Source organism: Ursus americanus, chromosome 17 (genome assembly GCF_024610735.1).
Source record: "Ursus americanus isolate L20-20 chromosome 17, mUrsAme1.1.p, whole genome shotgun sequence".
NCBI lineage: Eukaryota > Metazoa > Chordata > Mammalia > Carnivora > Ursidae > Ursus > Ursus americanus.
This window is the reverse complement of record NC_142143.1, coordinates 48,149,139-48,169,920: the sequence shown is the minus strand read 5'-3', so window position 1 is coordinate 48,169,920 and position 20,782 is coordinate 48,149,139. Positions and strand designations below refer to the sequence as shown.

General features: G+C 42.5%; 1 protein-coding gene across 4 annotated transcripts in view; it reads right to left on the bottom strand.

Annotated features, from left to right (window-relative positions):
• GRIP1 (glutamate receptor interacting protein 1) overlaps positions 1 to 20,782 on the bottom strand; it is a 650,209-nt gene that overhangs the window by 59,919 nt on the left and 569,508 nt on the right. For all 4 annotated transcript variants that reach the window (XM_045789638.2, XM_087868996.1, XM_087868997.1 and 1 more), the window contains 3 exons: positions 18,841 to 19,027; positions 18,111 to 18,256; positions 7,882 to 7,962 (listed from right to left, as the gene is read on the bottom strand). In XM_045789638.2, coding sequence (XP_045645594.2) covers positions 7,882 to 7,962; positions 18,111 to 18,256; positions 18,841 to 19,027 — 414 coding nt within the window. The remainder of the gene's footprint in view (positions 1 to 7,881; positions 7,963 to 18,110; positions 18,257 to 18,840; positions 19,028 to 20,782) is intronic.

Below are 20,782 nucleotides of genomic sequence, written 5' to 3'. Positions count from 1 at the left end.
CAGCCAGAATGCTTGGGTCCAAAATCCTGGCTCTACCATTTATAAGCCACGTGCATTTGAGAGCATAGTCTTTAGGCACCTGAGTTTTCTTATGTGCAAATGGTGGTGAAGAACAATAATAGGCAAGGATTGCATTTTCACATTAAAGCAATCTGATCGGACCAGTGCACATGCAATGCGTTACGTTAAGTGTTTACTGTTATGATTAGTTAGCAACACTGGATACTTTCCAACTCCCCCCTTTGGATGGAGCCTTCAATTTCCCATTTGCCACTGTCCTCCCTGGATGGATCTCATTCACTGACTTGCCTCACCCCTGAGGGCTTCTGAATGTGTGACCCTTTGAAGGAGAATACACTAGCACTTAATGCTTCAAATTTGATTGAAGTTCTCCACGGAATCATTTGTTTAATACATATTTATTGACACTAACTATAAAGCTAGGCAGCTCTGCTCTGAGCACAAGCCATGAAACCTTACAGAAGTTGCATAAAATGGAGGGGGGGCAGGGATGGTTAAGTCTCATGAAGTTATTAGCTGGGAAGGCCATACAGACCATCATTTGGCAGGGAGGTTACCCTAAATGGGTCAGGAGTGGGGGTAGCACATGGTTATTGAGCTCTGAAAAAGACAAAATAGTTTCACAACTGCTTGAAATCTCAATATAAACTGATCAAATGTATAGAACTGAAAGGCTGACAAAGGAGAAAGAACAATGACACAAATCCCATGTTATATGATGTACATGAAATTTAAAATACTGCCTTTTCTTTAGTCATAGTTCAGAAAATAATTTTAATTCAAACTCTTCAATCTCTGTTAGTTGTTTTTGTTTTACCAGAACTACATTTTTGAGTTATCTACAAGTTTTTTTCAAAACTCATCACTTTCACGTCTTTTACAGATATTTTGTAATCCAACAGGATGATGTCACTAGAAAGTTTATCCTAAATCGCAAGTACCCATTTGTATAACATCACGATGATTGATTTTTTTCATGCTGCTCATAGATGTACATTCTGGATCCTCACAAGAAAACTACCTACTATATTATTTTTTTTAATATACCTTCTTAACCTCTTTACTTATATCAAAATTATATATGCATCCAACTTGAAGAGTCAAATTTCTCCAAGAGCAGCCCTTCATTTCTTACTTCCCCAGGTACTGTTGCTGTAGTGCTAAATCACACATCACTGTGACTATTTAATTACTTTTCAGTGCTAATTATTTACCTTTTGTTATGAAAGATGTTATACCAGCACCATATGCACATATGTTTCTTGCTCTGTGGGCTCCCCAACACAGTTTTGTCTGAATTTTTTATAAGATCAATATTTGGTATTTTCCTTGGTATGACTATGTAAACAGTATTCACAGACAAGTCATGCAGGATACCATGTCTTTTCCTAGGGTATATTTCCCCTGGAGTTGTCTGTTGTCTTGGTGTCTTTGCTTAGTTTTCTTGTGTTTATCATGAATTCAACTCCTCAAATCCCAGGGTATATAAATCTTCTCTTAGTATGATAAATCATATTAGGGTTTCTAGCAGAGGTTTACAACCTGCCTGGACTGTTTGGTTTCTAGGGTTGCCCCATAGATCTTGGGAACTTCCTTTCCACAGACCCTGGAAGATGTTCTCTTGACTTCTGTTAACACTATTTAACCAAGGAGGCCATTAGACTGAGGTGGCTCTAAAGCTGTGATGGCCGATAGAAACAAACCAAAATCTAAGCCTGTCAATGCGTCAAACTTACAAAATCAAAACGCTAGGAAAACCAATCACAGAGAGCGAAGGAGACTTTAAGCTATGGCTGATCAATAATTTCCTTTCTCTGTGTCTACACTTTCTCTACCTGTTTTCCCCCAGACTCCTGTGGGTAGAGCACTCCTAACTCCTTTCAGTTTGGCGCTGTCTGATTTGAATCTATTTCTGCTTAAATAAACTCTTAAAAATTTTAATATGCCTCAGTTCATCTCTTAACCCTGCTCTCCCGCATCCTTGGAGCCCTCACACTTTTCTCTCCTCTTTCACTCTGTAATGGCTATTATTTGGATATTGTGCCCTTTGGACTCAGCCTATATACTTCTTATCCACCCTAGATTCGTCATTTATTTGTTGTTTTCTTCTAAGTTCTGAAATTTTCCCTCACCTTTATTTTCTAATATTTTAATTTCTGCCATGTTCTTAAGTTCCAGGAGCTCTTTGTCTCCCTTGGTATGTTGTTTAGACTACTACTCATTTCCTGCCTCCCATCCACACACTATCTTAGGTTGTTACTGATGTTAATGAAATCTTGTTCCTTTTTAAGGTTTTCTTCTTCCTGAATGTGCTGCTTCTGTTTTTCTTCTTTGTTTTTGGTGATAGACTTGCGTATCAGATTCTGCCCTCGGGTGTCTGCTTTTTTTCTTAGCTGTCTGTTCACATGCAAGATGCAGCCCTACAAAGCTGTTAGAAAGCTTGGTGCTTTTGTTAGACCTGAGAGGGGTCTGCAGCCTCTGGTCTTTGCTGCATAGTTCAGATCAGGGTCAGAATAGCTCTGATGTTCCTCCCATCCGGAGGGTGTTAAGCTTGGCTACCTGGCTTCCCTGAGCCTACTGCGGGGAAGACCACTAGCAGTCTCGACAGTCAGTAGGTACACTTTCCTCCCATCCGGTTCTGTAGACCAGTACAGCTACCCTCAGCTGTGCTCTCCCAGGCCAGAGCCCCTCCATTTCCTGCTTCCCAGAGAATGAAACTCGGGTCTGCCAGGGAGGGGAGAGGTGCTTGGCTGTGCTGGCTGGGGGAAGGCCTCTAAGGGACTAATTCATTCTTCACTTCTTCACAGGCTTTCCACCACTCCTCGTGTCTCAGCTCTCCCATCTCTCTCACTTCCGGAAGTTCCTCATTCAACCAGTTCCTGATCCTGTAGTGAGTTTAGGATGCAAATCCGGCTCCCTGTCAGCTTTCCCTTCTGCTTCTTTAAACTCACCTTTCTCCATCTTCTCTGCTACTTCCAAATTTGGTCACTGCTATCTATTTTCCTTTTCTTCTTCTTCTTATGGGTTTGTGCTTTTGAAAAATCTTTTTTTTTTTTAAGATTTTGTTTATTTATTTGACAGAGAGAGAGACAGCCAGCGAGAGAGGGAACACAAGCAGGGGGAGTGGGAGAGGAAGAAGCAGGCTCCCAGAAGAGGAGCCTGATGCGGGGCTCGATCCCAGGACTCCGGGATCACGCCCTGAGCCGAAGGCAGACGCTTAACGACTGAGCCACCCAGGCGCCCCTGCTTTGCACAATCTTACACAATTGTTTTAAAACGGTATGGGGTGGGAGCAGTGCTAAATGCCAGGGCTCAAACTACCATCTTTTGACCCTGAAGATTTAAAATCACTAGTCCTTTCTCACTATCGGAAACTGATTCTTAAAGTGAACCTGGATTCTTTGCTGCTCAAATAGTCATTGGAAAGGTAGAAAATGATGTTCTCTATCTTTGGCTTAAAAAACTGTGCATCAGAAGACCGGGAAAATCTTCTGGATTTTGGAGCTAATTAAACATGAATCAACAAAGTGTTTCAAGAACATTCGATAATATCTAGCCATTCATGGATCTTACTCTGCTAGTCAAGGTACTTTGCTCAAAAGGCCTGATAAAGTGTCCAAACTACACTGGAGACACACACACACAATCATTCAGCTTTACTTTACTTGCAACCATATATATGATACTTGGCAAGTGAAACAAGTTATTTGATTTGAAATGGAGCAGCGAGTAGAATTTTTATTGCAAAGTTGGCAAAAAACTTGAGCCATTCTCTTCTAAATACGGTTAAGACTTAAGGGAAAAATGACAGATTTGTTGTGCTTGTCATAAAAGCTGCTTTATGATTTTATATATAAAAAGAAAGCAAGCCTTTGTTCCTGAAAACAATTCAGTCACAACTAAAAAGGAAAGCCAACAAATTAACTCCACTCATAAAATGCTGTCTTTTGCTTTTCTGATAAAGGATGTGGGGAGGGTCATCAATCATGCAGAGGCAGTGATGAGTGCCGGTGTGACAGCAAAGCCCATGTTAAGTTGGACAGAATGGGTTTGAATCCCGTGCAGCCTTTATGAAGCTGGACTCTGGGTCCTGGGGCGGGTTACCCAGCCGAGGCTTTCTTTTCTATAAAAAGGGCATAGATGCCACAGGGCCGCTCTAAGGATTAAGTGGGAAACACACACATAAACTGCTTATTGTCATGCCTGGTACAAAGCAGATGCAAATCCTTGTAGTAAAACAGCAAAAGAAAACATAAATATCGAAGTGACTTTACTGACAACTGTGCATGACAGAGGCAACCAGCGTTCTCTGACTTGACAGGCAGGTGGGCTGCACGGCTGGGTACGTGTTCTGGTTTCGGATTGGCTGAGGTCTGAGAGCTTCAGGAAGCTGTTTCCAGCGTGAGGCTATTTCCCTTTATTTGCTATAATAAATTGCTCCACATTATAGCAATAACATCAATAAAAGTCATGCCTGATGCTAATGTGCTATGAAAATTAGTCTAAAACTGCTCACCACATCCAAAATCAGAGAGACTCATTTCTCAGTCAATTAGGTATGAAGAGTGAGTGAGGCTTCAGCCAAGTGTGAAAGGCTCTGGTGGAACGTTTCCTGAAATGAAGGCCTGCTTCTTACTACTCAGGTTCTCACAAGGTGAAGGAGACGGAAGACAACTTTGTAGAAAGATAGTGGGAAATGTCAGTAAGCCCCTGCATGGCCTCAGTTTCGCTAATAGTACCTGTGGGTTTGAGAAGAGTGTCCCTTGGTTTCCTCCCTAAGAGCTATAATTGCAGTTGGCACCAAATTTTGTGGGGTAGAGCTTGGATTAAGCTATTTCACGAAGCTCTATGTGTAAAAGAAACAGCAATCATCATAATAACTAACACTTGTTAGGGTTCATCATTGGTTCTAGGCACTTTACATATATTAGCTCATTTAATCTTCCCAACACCGCTACAAGGAAGGGAGCAAGTGTGCTGTTTGACAGACAAGGAAATGGTACTGAGAGGTCAAGAAAGTTAGGAGTAGAGCACTGTGGGCTCTGAGGCCTTGCTCTCAATCACTTTCCAAGTTAGTGCTTCTTTAGTTCACACGAGGGCCTTTGCATAGACATCTGTGTTCATCATCTCCTTCAAAGCCTCATTTTCTGGAGTGCACAGTGGTTAGCAGAAGATGATCAGCAGAAGATTGTTTCTGATAGACTCCTTATTCATCCACTCCACAAAGGCAGGGATTAAATAAGCCCCTTGTACATACGCCAGGAACCGTGCTAGGCCTCAGGAGTTCATGATTTCATCACAATAAAAATGGATTCCGGCCCCCCTCCTTTTTTTTAAAGTAAATTCTGTTTTCTCAATTGGGAAAATATGAGTATTTTCCACGAGGAGACACAAATTTGGTACGGGGATGATAAGCTGTATAAAGGGAGCTGCTGCTCTAGACGGGCTGACAAGCAGGTCTGACAAACTTATGTATCATACCTCCATCCAGGAACCGCGGAACCCTTCTAGCTCGCATGAACAGCTGTAGCTTACGCTGGCCCGCAGTCAGGCCATTCTTGTGGGGGTTTGGGAGACGTTTCCATTGTTGCTATTAAATGTAATACTTAGTTCATACACAAAACCATCATAAAGCATAATTTTAAATGGTTCTTCATATGAATAAAATATCTTATAGTTGTGTATACATGAATACACTTCAAACAAATTGAGCATCTAAATATTGACTTTAAAAAAGGAATATATCACAGGATTAGCTTTTAAACGGATACTTTCCTTTATAGTTATATTATTATGTGTATCAATTTTTTCTTTAATTTTTCTTTAATTGAGGTATAGTGGATGCACAGTGTTACATTCATTTCCGGTGTAAAACATAGTGATTCGACAAGTCTACGTGCTATGCTGTGCTCACAAGCGTAGCTACCATCCGTCACCGTGCAATGCGATTACAATACCCAACTCTATTCTCTATACTGTCCCTTTTACTCCTGTGATGAATTCGTTCCGTAACTGAAGCGGTATCTCCCTCTCCCCTTCACCCATTTTATCCATCTCCCTACTCTCCTCCCCTGACATATATCAATTTTTAAGAATAAACCTATTGTAAAAAACATAAAGACCATTTTCCCACTTAAAATTTGGAAGTAAAATGACTACGTGACAATAGGCTTCTGAGCTGTGGACGTCTTCAGCAAACGCCCTAGCAAGAAGTATCTCTAAGGACAGGGAGTGTGTTTTCAAAACTTAGCATAGGCTCTAGGCATGCTAGGCACTCAGAACACATTTCTTTCATGCAGGCAAAGGGAAGAAAGAGTGGAGTGGAAGGCAGGGCCCCTCGGCACAGCTGGAAGGTTATACACTCCTCCGAGGGAGACCGCATTCGCAGTCAATTCCGGTGGAATACATCAATGGAATGGAATAAAGAGAATAAACGAAAGCAGCCTTAAGGTTACGTGGGGGTTGCTGCAGCCACCTTGAGCTACAGATATTTTCAGAATAGTAAGTTCTGATGAGCTCTCCCTTAATTTCAGTAACCATCGCTGTGGACAGAATAATATAGCATACTCCCTTTGTTTCATAATGAGGCTCAGTGATCCAGTTAAGGGTATACACGACTTCAGTAGTACCTAGAATAGGTCTGGAGTCTCCAACATCCCATCTCGTCTTTCTACTTATCAGAGAGAGACGTGGAGACACATCAGTGCGACTCTTCTCTCAGTTGAGGCCACACTGGGGTTCAGGGGGCACAGGCAAGAGCTCTCTCGTGCACATAGCTCCCTGTTCTTCACATTTATTCTGTAGTGTAGTTCCACTATTTTTAGCACCGCACTAGCTCCGTCTGATGTATTGGTTATACCTAAAATTTCATTTTCAGCATTACATTTATATTGTCAGAGTTGAAGCCGACGGCCCCATTTCATACTGCCCAGTTGAGAACTCTTTGTGCCTTAACCACGGACATAAATGCGATCCAACAGAGTGTAACGAGGCACGTCACGTGACCTCATTGCTCTTTCTCGAAGGCACCGCTCCTTGGTCACAAACATTGCCTCTTTGGTCTTTATACATTAGTCATTTGCTTCATTTTCTTGGGGGCATTTGTGGATGAACCTAGTTTATGGATATTAAAAGCATAAAAACTTCAACTCACATTCTAGAAACGGGGACTGAAATTTTCAAAGCCGTTTTACCAAAGCAGTTATAAATCTAGAGCCTGAGGAAAGGAGGGAATTAAACACATTTATATGTTCTGCCTTTCTTTTTGGTTTGGTTACCCAGACATCTTGGACCATGCAGGAATTCTGAAAGTGACTAAATTAAGAGACATTATTTTAGTCTTGCGAAATGGCTTATAGATGCATAGTGGACAGATAGGAGCATAGTCTTAAAAGGAAATAAATGCGATTTTTGTTAGTTAAATGGATTATTGTGAAAACTTAATCCACAATATACTAAAATGTAGAGACCCTCTAAGCATTTCTAAGCTCATCTAATTATTCATGGTGGGGGTGAGACACATTTATTGAGTCCTTATTACTTGCCTGGGACTATACAAGGTATAATAAATATGTTCTTTTATTTATTTAATACTTCAAATAATCCATAGTGAATGGATACCCTTATTTCCATTTTACAGATGAAGAAACCTAAGATTGCAGAGAGATTAAGTAACTTGCCCCATTCACACAGCTGTTAAGTGCTGGAGGTGGGACTGGCTCCGCCTATGTGTAACATGACACAGGAACTTGGCCATGACACTTAAGACACTTTTGTCACACCTGTAAGCCCTTCGACAGTACAATTTTCGAATGTCTTTTTAAAAATTCTACATTTTAAAAAAAAGTCATTTTTACTTACAACTTATGGTTATTCCAAGTTCCACACTGTGCTTCTTAGGGAGTTTCACGTGAAAAGTCCCACTACTTGGGATGACAGACTCTGTAATTGCAAAACAAAGAAGAGGATGTCTGTTGGTGACCAGGAAGAATGGAGCACCGATCAATGAAAATACATGAGGAATTCTATTACCATGAGCGTCTGAATGATGAGGGAGCAGAAGGCTGGCTGAAGACAAAGCATCAGCTGACACCCCGCTACCTCCCCCCCACCCCCACTCCTGGGTGGGACAGGTGTGACATTCTTCCAGGAAGCCCCCAACCATCTTAATGCTAATGTCTTGCTAGAGGGAAAAACAACCTTAACTTGATGATGGCAAGGCCTCCGGTATCCTGTGAGTCTTCTTTAACATATGAAAGTATTTCCTCAACCTCCCTTTTTCTTACCTCCCCCAACCCCATAGTATATAATCAGCCACCCCTCACAACCCAGGGCGGCAGCTCTTTCTGCCCACGGGGCCTGTTCCCCGTGCTTTAATAAGCCACCATTTTGCACCAAAAGACATCTCAAGAATTCTTTCTTGGTTCTCGGCTCCGGACTCCACCCCACTGAACCTCACCTATATTCCACAACCACATCATGAAGTTAAAGTTGAAGGAACTGAAGTAAGGCGAATGCCTGTAAAATCCTGCTAAATTATGCTCCTGGTGAAGAACAGGTGTCCTGCCCAAGGACAGCTGTGTGTCATTCATAGCAACACCTGAATTCGGTATGACTGAGGTGTCATTCGGGCAACCTTTGCACCAAATTCACCTGGAATGCAAGTTACAAATATAGATTCCATTCATTCATTCATTTATTTATTTACTCTTTTGTCAGAGAGAGAGAGAGCATGAGCACCCAAGCAGGGGGAGCAGCAGGCAGATGGAGAAGCAGACTCCCCGCTGAGCAGGGAGACGGATGCGGGATTCGATCCTGAGACCCTGGGATCATGACCTGAGCCAAAGGCAGATGCTTAACCAACTGAGCCACCCAGGCGCCCCACAAATACAGAATCCTGATGTATGGAATCAGAATGTCCAAAGATAAAGCCTAGAAATCTGCATTTTAAGCACATTCTCCAGGTGATTCTTAGGCATAACAGAGTTTAAGGACCATAGGTCTGGTTATCTTCTTTGTTTCTCTTCAACCATGTCTCGCCAGGGTTACCTATTCAGCAATAATTTTTTTTTCCCAACCGTTGTTTGAAGGTAGCTGGGGGAATAGGTTTTAGGAGAAATTTCAGTTTGATGTGATGGTTGTTGATTTGGGGGTCAGGGAGGTGCCTTAATTTGTAATAAAAAGAGGGAAGAGTATACTTCGAGTGGTAGAATTAAGAGTGATACTCAGAGTATTTCTCAACTGGAATGGTATTGGCCACAACCAGTCAGGCCGGATGCTGCCTGGGGGGTTGGAACAAGGGACCTCAGGAGGCCCCAACTGCACCACCTATTGCCCTTTGATTCCTGGATCCTGGGGAGCTCCAGGAGGTCCCAGGAGGAGCCGGAGGGCAGGGGGCACTGAACAGGGTGAAGGTGGGCTCAGACACCAGCCAACCGGCACAGAGGTAATGAACACTGTTGCGACAGAAAGACAACCAGTGTGCACTGGTTGAATCTCAACCGTGGAGAGAACTAAGGTGATTTTACCAGGGCTTGACTAGTATTTGAGAAAAGGAAGAACGGCTACAAATTCTTAAATACACTCTTCTTAAAATGCCTTTAACAGTCTGGGAAACCTTCAATTAGAGATAAGGTTAAAAAGAAAATACCCTCTGAAGAGATAACATCTATTCCCACTAAGCTGCTAATGACGGTAATCCTTTCTTGAAGGTTTTGGAAAGGGGTGGAAGGGGCGCAGGAAGGGAAAGGAAACATTAGCATAAGGGGAGGCTTGTGGGGTGGTGGAGCTAAACTATTTTTACTGCTTGATTTTGCTCGATGCTAGCTACCCAACTTACACACACCTCTAACGACAACGACGCGGCCCCTGGTTCAATTTGTTAATCACATATTTAACACATTTCTGGTCTCTGCGAAGCACAGGTGAAAGTTGGGATGGCCTCGTGGAAACAGAGGCTAGAGTCCTCCCTTACTCAGCAGGGAGTCTGTGGCCCCCTCCCCCACGCCCCTCCCCACCGCTTGTGCTCTCCTTCTCTCTCTCTCCCTCTCCCTCCCTCCCTCTCTCTCTCTCTCTCTCTCTCTCTCTCTCTCTCTCGCAAAAATAAATAAATAAAATCTTAAAAAAAAGAATTTGTACCCTTCCCATTTCCCAATAGGAGCTGAGATAGATACAATTATTTCCCCTAACAGATTTCAACAAGACTTGTAACTACATGTAGGTGAGCTTTATTTCCTTGCTTTGGAGACTGCAGGTGTCATACTTACTTCCAAAATATTCCTCAAATCTGTGCCTTCCCTCTATTTCCTAAGTCCTCTATGTTCCCCCTTCCAATAATGGAGGCTCATTGCCATATTCTTCCCACTCCTAACGCGACAGTTTACGAATGTGGAATTAGCACGCAGACTGGGGGCAGAGAGGGCATTTGAAGTGGGCCCATTTTGCCCATCTGTACCAACAGCCAGTCTGCAGAGAGAAGGGAGAAACAAGCGCACAAGAGGAGCGTGCATGAGGCCTTGGAGAGGGCCTGTGCTTGGCCTTGACAGCCCTGGTGTCTAGTTCTAGGCCTTCCTGCGGCTGCCTGCATATCCTGTCCTCGAGGGCTGTGAAACTCCTGTGTGCTTCCAGCAAATGCCCCTTCTCTGAATTAGCTCGTGCATGTCTGTTTCTTGCACCTGAATGATCTCTGATGAACACATTGGTCTAGCAGAGGACACAGGATGGGAGCTAAGCAGAAAGCTTCCACAGAAGTGTTCATGGATGTGGTAGGAATTTGATTACCCAGAGAAAGCACGCAAGTGGCCCATAAGTGAATGCGTCAGACGCTTTAGAGGCACAAACTGCTTCCCTTGTTATGGAACTCATTTCATGTATGTTTGTTTTAGTGTTATGTGTTTTTTACCAAAATTCTCTGCGAAAGGGGAGGGCAGAATAGGGCATGCTTGTATGTATATATACGTGTTTTCATGTAGGTATGTAACAGCTTGTCCATGATGCTATACAAATGAGATCTTGGAAGCCTGAGGGCCAGGAATCATTGATCTAGAATAGTTCCCATAGCAACATTTCGCTTTTATAAATTTTTAATGCAGGGAACCTTGACCAAGATTAACATTGTTAATGACACTGGAGGAGATATCACTTCCTGGAAAACAGTAATGAATCGTGTTTGAATACATAAGACTTGAAATATTCATAATGACGAACAAATATCAACAAATGAATCTCTCTGATCAGCTGTGGTTTCATTTTAATCTTTAAATGCCAACATGATTTATTTTATATTTGGTAATTTTTTTGCCTACCCAGTTATTTGGTGGTTAAAGCAAAGGCATATTGAATTTGGTGTTTCTTAAAGAAATACTAGTAAAGAGGAAAAAAAGATATTTGGAGAAACAATAGGTTTAGAATAAGTAAATAGAATGTTTATTTTGTTAGACTCCCATGTGATTATTTTGTACTTCCCTCATTTTGCTTTATTTTTGTTAATACTATAATTAAAAACACATTTGGGTAAACAAAGGCTCCCTTCTTTCCAATTGGCCTGTTTTTTCTGCCTGAAGCATTCCTTGTTGGCACAGTAAGATAATCACCACATCATAATTCATTAACCTGGACACCCTTGTGAGATTTGAAAGATTAAGAGATTTTAAAGGGGGGGTGGTAAATGTAAATGCTTAACTCCCCCTCACTCAGAGGAAAGCGCTGGAGGCTCTAGTAATGATGGCAAACATCATTTGACAGGATTTTCACTGGGACTTCTTTCCAGAACAAAGCTGTATCTTTCCCAACAAAATAGCTTCCGAGTTAAAGCAGAATCTTCAAGTAGTCACAATTTTTTAGACTGGTATTTAAAAGACAGTATTGAAAAAAGGCAAAATGTAAACTGTGCATATATTATGAATATAGCTTTATAAAATTATGTAGTAAAGGACATTGATAAAGAAATTTAAAAAATTAAACTTCTGTTTTTTAGAGTGATGAGGCTATGAATCATTTCAGCTTTAAAAAGAATTCCATAAATGTTATTACGATGTTGTTTGTACAGTAGTGCCCATTTAAAGAGAGAGATTTAGGCAAGAGTATACTCACAGTCAAGCTTTTTAAACATTTTTTTATGTCACTTAAAATATTTGTAAAATAGAGGTGGCTTATCTCTGAGACCAACAGCTTGGGAATTAATATCTGGGTATAGTATATTTTTTGAGGAAGAATTTTAGAAATAGGGGGCCCACGTCTGTATAATTATGCGTGAATCCAGAAGGAAAGGGCAGTCCTGAAACAGCTCACGTCCAGAGATTTCCTACCAATGTCCCAAGTTCTCAAATGGCTAAAAAAGAGCTTTCGGATTCCAGCAGTTTCCAACAGATGCCAGTAGATTGGTAATGACTAGCTGGAGTGTTTTACTGGAGATTCTGACGTTGTGTCTGGGCTCAGCAGGAAGATACTGAAATCAATTAGTGATATCAGCCATGAACAAGGGAAGAGAGAAGGTTAGGATGGGAGCATATTTTTTTCTGGCTCTATTCTACATCATTTCTATTCATTTGAAATGGGTCAAATTATGGAACAACCAGGGCAGGGTTAAGACCTTAAGTCCCTTTTTTCCTGTCTCTTATTCAAGCAAGCCCAGTACTGAATAAAGTGAGTTTAATAGACATAGTTTCTATTTCTTAGGAGCCTAAACCAAGGATATTAAAGTATTTAATCAACAAATATTACAAGATACATATATATTAAGGATGGATTAAACAAGGAACAAATATTGAGGATACACATAAAATAAAAATGCATTTATAGCACAAGCAAATACTTAGATATTGCTTATGGAAGAGGTCAAATTGTGCAGCAGGTGTTTCAAGTAAATGTTACTCCACATCCTAAGTGCACAGGAGAGTCACCTCCCCTCCACAAACAATGACAGTAGCGCAGAGCTTCAGAAATCTTGCTCTTTCATGCTGGAAACTCGGTCGTCTCTTTGAAGAGGCAGTGTAACACGACATGAAAAAGACAGGTGCAAGTCAACAGATCTGGGATCTATTATTCATTTTGCTGTATGACCTTGAATTTCCCCACCCAAACTTCAGTTTCTCCATTTACAAATAAACAAAGGTATTGGGTTGTAAGAGTCACCTCACCACTAATGTTGTGTGCTTGTAGTAAGTACATTCTGGGGCTTCCTGACAGCCTTCTTTGAAAACCATACCCTCACTGACATCTGACTGGTTCTTACAGGGTCCTTCTACCAGATTCCTGTTTGGTTGCAACTAACCAAATCTAAGAATAAGAAACTTGAACTGGTTGGGACTGGCTGGGCACTTTAGCAAAGATAGGGCAATCAAGTCCAATCCAAAGTCAGAAAAATCTTGGGCAGAGCAAGATAGAGCAGATCTGCAGAAGCACGCAGCACGGAGAGACCAGGAACCCCAGAGAAACAGTGGGTACGGAATCAGTTCTTGATGCAAACTGAAGTTCCTGATTCCAGTCCCTTGGGAGAGGCAACTACACTTCGTTCATTCATTCACCCAGTCTTGGCTGAGTCTCCTGCTTTCCAAGCGCTATTCTGGGTGCTGTGATACATTCATGATCAAAAGGCACAAAGTCCCTGACAGCACAGATTTTTTTTCCACTGGAGAAGACAAGACAAAAATAAATCCACAACATAACATTGGAGCATTAGAAAGGCTAAGAAGAACCATACATCTGGGCAAGGGGACAGAGTGATAGATAGTGACGGAATGAGTCTCTGAACAAGTGGTATTTGAGCAAAGACCCGAAGGAAGTGAGCAAACCACCTGAACACGGTGGGGAAGAGCTGCCCAGGCGGGGGAAACAGCAGAGATCCTTTGATAGGATTGCGTTTGGCATGGCAAGGGCAGCTAGCTCATCCTCCCTTCCTCATTCCAAGTCCTGCCCTCCTTCTGAGAGATTCCACTGTGTGCATGGTCTTTCCATCACCCTGCATTCCCAATTCCCAGAGCTCTGGTTGAAGAACATTCACGTCCGCTCCATATCACTTCAGCAGCTCGCTACCCTGAGCCTTACTTGACCTCTGAAACTCTAAGCTCTAATATGCCACTTTGACCTCAGTCTCCTGCCATCGGCTCCCTCCTCAACTTTCTCTTGCTATGCCCATTTCTCTTCCCGAACACTCTTAGATTCTTCAGGTCTCTCTTTCTTCCCAGTCTAACATGCTGATCCATATTCACTTCTATCCCTCTGCAACCTAGATTCCTTCAAGGCAGTATGTCTAGTGGTTGGAGCCGTGGCCTTTGGAGCCAGACAGCCTAGGTGAAAATCCCAGCCCTACCATTAACTACGTGGGCCTCAGTTTTCTGGGGATGTAATCATAGTAACCTCCATCGCTGTTATAAGTGAGCTAATACACACACAGTGCTTAGAAGAGTGACACGCCATAGAGCAAGCATTTGATAAATATTATCATGGTTTTGAGGTTATCACCATATTTATTCATTTGCTCTTCCTGCAACAATTTGAACTGCCGTGACTTTAGTTTTCTTCCTGTTGAACCTTCTCTGGAAATCTCTGTCTAATCACCTACCACCTATGCTGTTATTCCTCAGCTGAGGTCACCTGACAAAAAACAACTTGACCACGCAGGTTGACGGGGCTAGCCACTCAGAGCTTCTGGACGCTGCCTGGTCTACTACCCAGCTTGAAAATCCCTTTACAAGAGTCTGGTTAACTTTCTCACTCATTTCCCCATTAGCTCTTCCAAGCTATCATTCTTTTCAACTCCCCAAGATGCTGATCCTTTTACCTTCACTTGACAGTTCTTACATGAAACCCTAAACACAGATAAAAATGTATTTATATTCTCATGTCCTTCTCTTTAAACTCAGAAAAGGCAGCTGCCAGCCTTCTGTCTTAGACCTACCTATGTTCTAGATAACTTCTCCTCTCATCCCTTTAGGGACCCATACCCATCAATTATCTTTTTTCTCCCTCATTCACTTCAGGCCACAAACATGCTCAGATCTCTCCAATATCCACAAAACAAAACCACAAAACAGAATAACTCCCCTCTGGACTCGGAAGCCCCCTCTATCGTTTACCCCATCTTTTTTCATCCACAGCTACACTTCCTAACATGTGGCAATGATTTTGATTGAGAACCACTGGTTGGAGCATAAAGCAATATAAAAGAGTGTCCAGTATGTAAGTAGATGCTGGAGCAGTTCTAAAAAGAGAAGTCCACAGTGGGCTCCATCTTTTTTATCCATTCACTGCATTTTTCTAGCCATACCTTGTTCCAAAACCCAGTTCATTGGCAGAAAGCAAGCATAGCTTGTCCATAGTTCTCCACCCTTTCCTCGCCCCTCAGCTTACTACAGTCTGACTTCTGCTCCCAAGTTCCCTGAAACTACTTTGCAATGTGTTTTTTCCTAATTGTCAAATACAGTGGACCTTTTCTGCCTTATATGACTTGACTTCTCTGAAGCTCCTTTAAGCTATTGACCATGACCTTGAAATTCTTGCTTTGGCTTCCAAAATGCCACCTTTTTTGGTTCTCCTTCCACTTCTCAGACTGCATCTTCATTATCTCCTTTGCTAGCATCCTTCCCTTTCAAGTTTAGTTTAGTCTCTCCTCAGGCAGAGTCCCCTCCTTCCTGCCACTCGTTCCTTCATGCTCGCCTGTATTCCAATGACTTTACCAATCACTGACATGGTGGTCCCTCCTCAGGGCTACTCTCCGGCCCAGACCCCCATCCTAGGCTCCAGGAGGTATCGCTCGCGGGCCCCTGGGCACTTCCCTGTACATTCCAGGAGCAACACACATGCAGTAAGTCTGTTTCTGTCTTGCAGCAGTGCTTGCTCTTGTATAATTGGTTCTGAGCACTTTGAGAATATTAACCCTTTCTATTTTCCCTTTAGATGACTTGAAGGTAACACAGTGCCTGGAATTTAGTGACGGGTGCTCGATAATTATCTTTTGAATTTAGGAATGGATATGCTTGTCCTTCTTCCACTAGACCTGGCAGTGGATTTGCCGATTCAGGTCTAAAATAGAATTTGTCGTTATCTTCAGATTTCTGTTCTTTAAGTCTTCCTCTTCTTAAAGTTATCACTATTTACTCAATTACTGACCCTTCCACCTCAGGAGTCATCCATGATCTTCCCTTTCTCTCATCTTCCATATTCATTCCATAAGCAAGGTCTGCTTGCCTCAAGCCACGTCCTAAATTCCACTCTTTGTCACTGTCTCTAGCTCTACCACCTGTCCAAGCTGCCATCATTGTTTACCTATCCAACCACTGCAACTTCCTAACTAGGATTTCTGCCTCTGCTATTGTCTCTTCTCATTTCAGAGGGCTCTCTAACACACCCATCAGGATAGCTCACTGCCGTTCATAAAATGCTCCATGACGTCATTACACTTGGAATGTAAATTCTTTATACCAAGGCACTGGATTAATTGGCCCCTTCCAATCTCTCTCACCCCATCTCCAATTCCAAGTCTAATCCCCATCCCCAACTTCCTTTATGCTACAGTAAGAGCCCCCCTTTTTAAAGATTTATTTATTTACTTGAGAGAGAGCGCACATGGGAGTGGGGGGAGGGGCAGAGGGAGAGGGAGAGAGAGAATCTCAAGCAGACTCCCCACTGTGTGTGGAGCCTGATGTGGGGCTTAATCCCATGACCATGAGATCATGACCCAAGCTGAAATTGAGAGCTTACCTGACTGAGCCACCAAGGCACCCCCCCCATAAGAGCCCTTTTTGCTGTTACTCAAAGCCACCCAGCTGATTATTCTGGCTCAAGTCTTTTACACTGGCTGTGCCTTCTACCTGGAGTACCTGCTCCCAGATGCCCACAGAGCTGGCTCCTTCCCCAGCTTCAAATCTCTGCTCAAACGTCACTTCCTCCAACAGTCATCCCATGAAAATAGCTCCCCACAGCCATCCTCTAATTCCCCACCCTGTTTCACTTTCCTCAGAGCACTTATTACTGCCTAAATGTATATTTGTTAACTGAAAAATCAACTTTCTGTAATATCACAAGCTTCACGAAGAAAGGAATTTTTTTCCCTCTACGTCTATTATTGCATCTCTAATGGACCCACAGTGAACACTCAGCAAGTATTCGTTGGGATAATGCAATCTCTATGTCCAAAGGCACACCTTTAATGATTGGTAAAGATTATTGGCTCTTCGAGGTAGTATTTCACTGTGTGAAGACAATTTTATTAAACAGAAACTAGCACCAACCCCTAGAACCCACACACCTGTTAGCTACTGACGAGGATTCCCTTCCTGACCAAACTGAAGTCAGGCTCCTCTTCTCAACGAGGCCTTGTCTTTGGCCTACTCCTTGGCCTGCTGAGCCCAGTTTTAGTGAGAATCCTGCTCAATCAGTTTATGGAGAATCCCTCGACCCTTGAACAGACAATCAAATTCCTCACCCCCACACCCTTGATATCGAATCAAGTTCCTGTAAGTCAGTTTCCATTCCATGACTTCCTAACCCTTACCTTGCTTGGTGGCCATACATTCCCGGCTGCCCTTACTGTTTTTGGACTTAAATTCAATTTCTCTTCCCTATTCTAAGTCTTGATTTCTCTTGAAAAAGTCCTGAAGAAAGCCTTCCTTGTTTTTAACAAGCGTCTGTTGCAATTTTTTTTTTTTTTAACACTAGAGCCCAAATATTTACCCGCTGGGCTTGTATTAATCTACCTAATGAATTTTCATTGTTCCCTACCAAACTTCCATATGTTCTTTGCAGTGGAAAGGGTCAAAGAGAGGCTTTTCTTGTCTGTGTGACAGAAGAATATGGTTTCCCTAGCATATAAGGGCAAATCAGGAAGAATAAAGGCTACATGATTTTTTTTTATCACCCTTATAGTAGCTATTACTTAGTCGTTTTGTCACATTTATTTTCAACTGTTCTTATGGTGACACTTTGATGAATAATACAAAAACAGTGCTCAATACAAAATGACACCCCAAATCTCCTAAACAAAAACGTGTTCAGCATGTAAAAAAGTCGTTCCACTTCTGCCACATAATCCATATAATTCACATGCAGTCCGATATTGACTCTGCAGCCGACTTGCGATCGTATGATCATACCTGCAACATCAAACTCGATTTCCAGTGTGACCTTGCTCGTGATTGAAGAGTCTCGGAGGAGCTGGTTGGCTTCCTCAAAGGTGCTGTCTTCGGTTGGGATCCCATTAATGGCCATCACTCTGTCTCCGATCTGTAGCACCCCACATCTATATTTAGAACCACATGTTAGAGGTTGTAGACAGAGCAAATAATTATCAGGTTGACGTTGCCAAATCTATTTTGTTTGATCCCTGTGAAATAGCATGCCCATTTGGTCTTGTTTATTCAATGCGGTGGGCATCATATTAGGTCAACTGCAAGGTCTTGCACTCTTGCATTTGCTGGCTACAAATGTGAGCAAGGGAATCTTGATGGATCCCAGAGAAGAGATTAATAATTTAGCACTGTGGTATTCTTATAATCGGATCTGGACCAATATGTAGTAATGGTGAATGTACCGTCCCCCCACAGCAGAGAAATTATTATAATAAAGGTTGAACTTCAGAGATATTTTTCCCTTTTAATTAATATGGCCTCCAGTCCCTGATGGACAAAAATCTGCTAGATAAAGGCATCTGTGCTCGTTATTCTTCTCAAACCTTATCAAGAACATAAAATTTTATTGTTAGAACAGAGAGTTCATTACATCCTGCATTTCCTGCATTGAGCACTGTTCCATAATTTAGTAGCTATTCAAAGATAGTCGGCACAAGAAATGCACAGAAAAAGACACTGTGAAAGAGTGTCTTACCTCTCTGCTGGGCTGTCAGCTTCAATATAGGAAATCAGAGGTGGAGAAGAGAGCGTCTCCGTGGCAAACACACTGCCCTGCAGTTGGATCCCAAATCCTGTGACAGGATCTGCTGTCAGCACAACTTCTGTGGTTTCTGTGTGAACAACCTGCCCAGCCAAGCCCACTGTGCTCGAGGCTAAAGACACTAGGGGAACAAACACACAATAAATGACTTTAGGTTGGAGCAAGCACTAGGAATACCAGCATTTCTTTTTTCTTTTTCTTTTTAATTATTAGAGAGAGAGAGAGAGAGAGAGGCAGGGGGAGGGAGAGAGAATCTCAAGCAGGCTCCACTCCTAGCACAGAGCCCAATGCGGGGCTCAATCTCACAACCCTAAGATCATCACCTGAGCTGAAATCAAGAGTTGGACGCTTAACCGACTGAGCCACCCAGGTGCCCTGGACTACCAGCATTTCTGACACAGACCATGTCTCTGAAAAAAAATAAATAAATAAAAAGAAGAAAGAAAAAGAAAAAAAAAGAAAAGAAAAGAAAAGAAAAAAAAAAAAGCTCATTGGCAATGGGGGAGGTGACACTTTGGTCTTCTAGACAAAAATTTAGTCAGAGCTGAACTAGATAAAGGAATCTCCCGATATCTGTCACATGTTAGTCACAACACCAGTGTGGCCTCCTCCCCATACTCAGCCCCTGAACCAGGGACAGTTGTGGGAGCTGTAGGAAGAGGACAGCCTTAGGACTGAGTACCTGGCTCCACCAGGAGGCAACCAGCTGTGTGACCTTGGGGGAAGGCATTCATTTCTTTCTTATGAAAAAAAGCGTTGGGCTAACTGGTCTAATATGTTTTATCCTCTATCCATTTGTGCCTAAGCTTTAAGGTTTTTACAGACAATCTGATCTTCAGCCTTGAAGAAAAAGTCTGGCTCCTGGAGTGGTGAGGACGTGCTTGCCATCAACCTTAATCTATCATTGGGTTGGCATGATGGAATCGTTGTACTTTACATGTCTCCTTTCCCCAGATTTGGGCTCTTCAGCTTTTATTCTTTCATTCTTCATTCAGTGGATCTCCAGCCTACTTTGTCATCTTATTTCATTCATTCCTTTGATACTCATCTAAGCCCCAGGTACCCATCTCTGTCCTGTTCCTATCCCCAGCCTGGGTCATGGAAAGGCCACTCTACTCCTAGATGCCTTTCTCTCAGCATTGCCCACTGGACTCCTGCCTCCTTTACTCTCTGTGAGCAAGCTCTCTGCACAGTCCGTTGCTGGAGTGTCACTTCCTCCAAAAGAGGTCTTTTGGCCTCTTTACTGTAATTGAAACTTGCTGACACCATATACCTCAAAACCCACTGTAACCAGAAGTCATTTTCTTTTCACTCTCCCTGCAGGGGGGCAAGGAGAGAGAAGAGTTTATAACCCTACCTGCTCCACACATGCAGTGCTTTTTACCATAGACCACTTCTATTTTAAAGTTCTATATTATGTACTCTTTATTATGTACTATTTCTGCCTTGTGTCCTCTTCAAACTCATACTTTTCTACTTTTCCTGTCCCCCCCCCCCCATTTCCTCACTGACATCAGGGCTTGACTCTTAATTTGTCTCGTCTAATCTGTAGCTTTTCTATGTCCTCAGTGTCTGACATCATGGCAATAAACAATGCACTGGTTTTATGGTTCTTCAGCTCTCTCAGGGCTGATTATTGGCTATCCCACCCAACTTCAGCTCTCTATCAGCAGAGACCTGTGCTGGACCCCAGCATCCTTCAAACTGGAAAGCGCTCCAGGATCTTCATATCTGAACTCTCCTTGTTGATCACACAACCTTATTAGCCATCTCTCCCTGTCCTTAGGCCCTAACGTTCCCTCCTTGATGACTTCTAGCCCCACTCTCTCTCACTGGTCTTCCAGCCTAGTGGTTTTCAAATGGTTTTGTCAGCAAT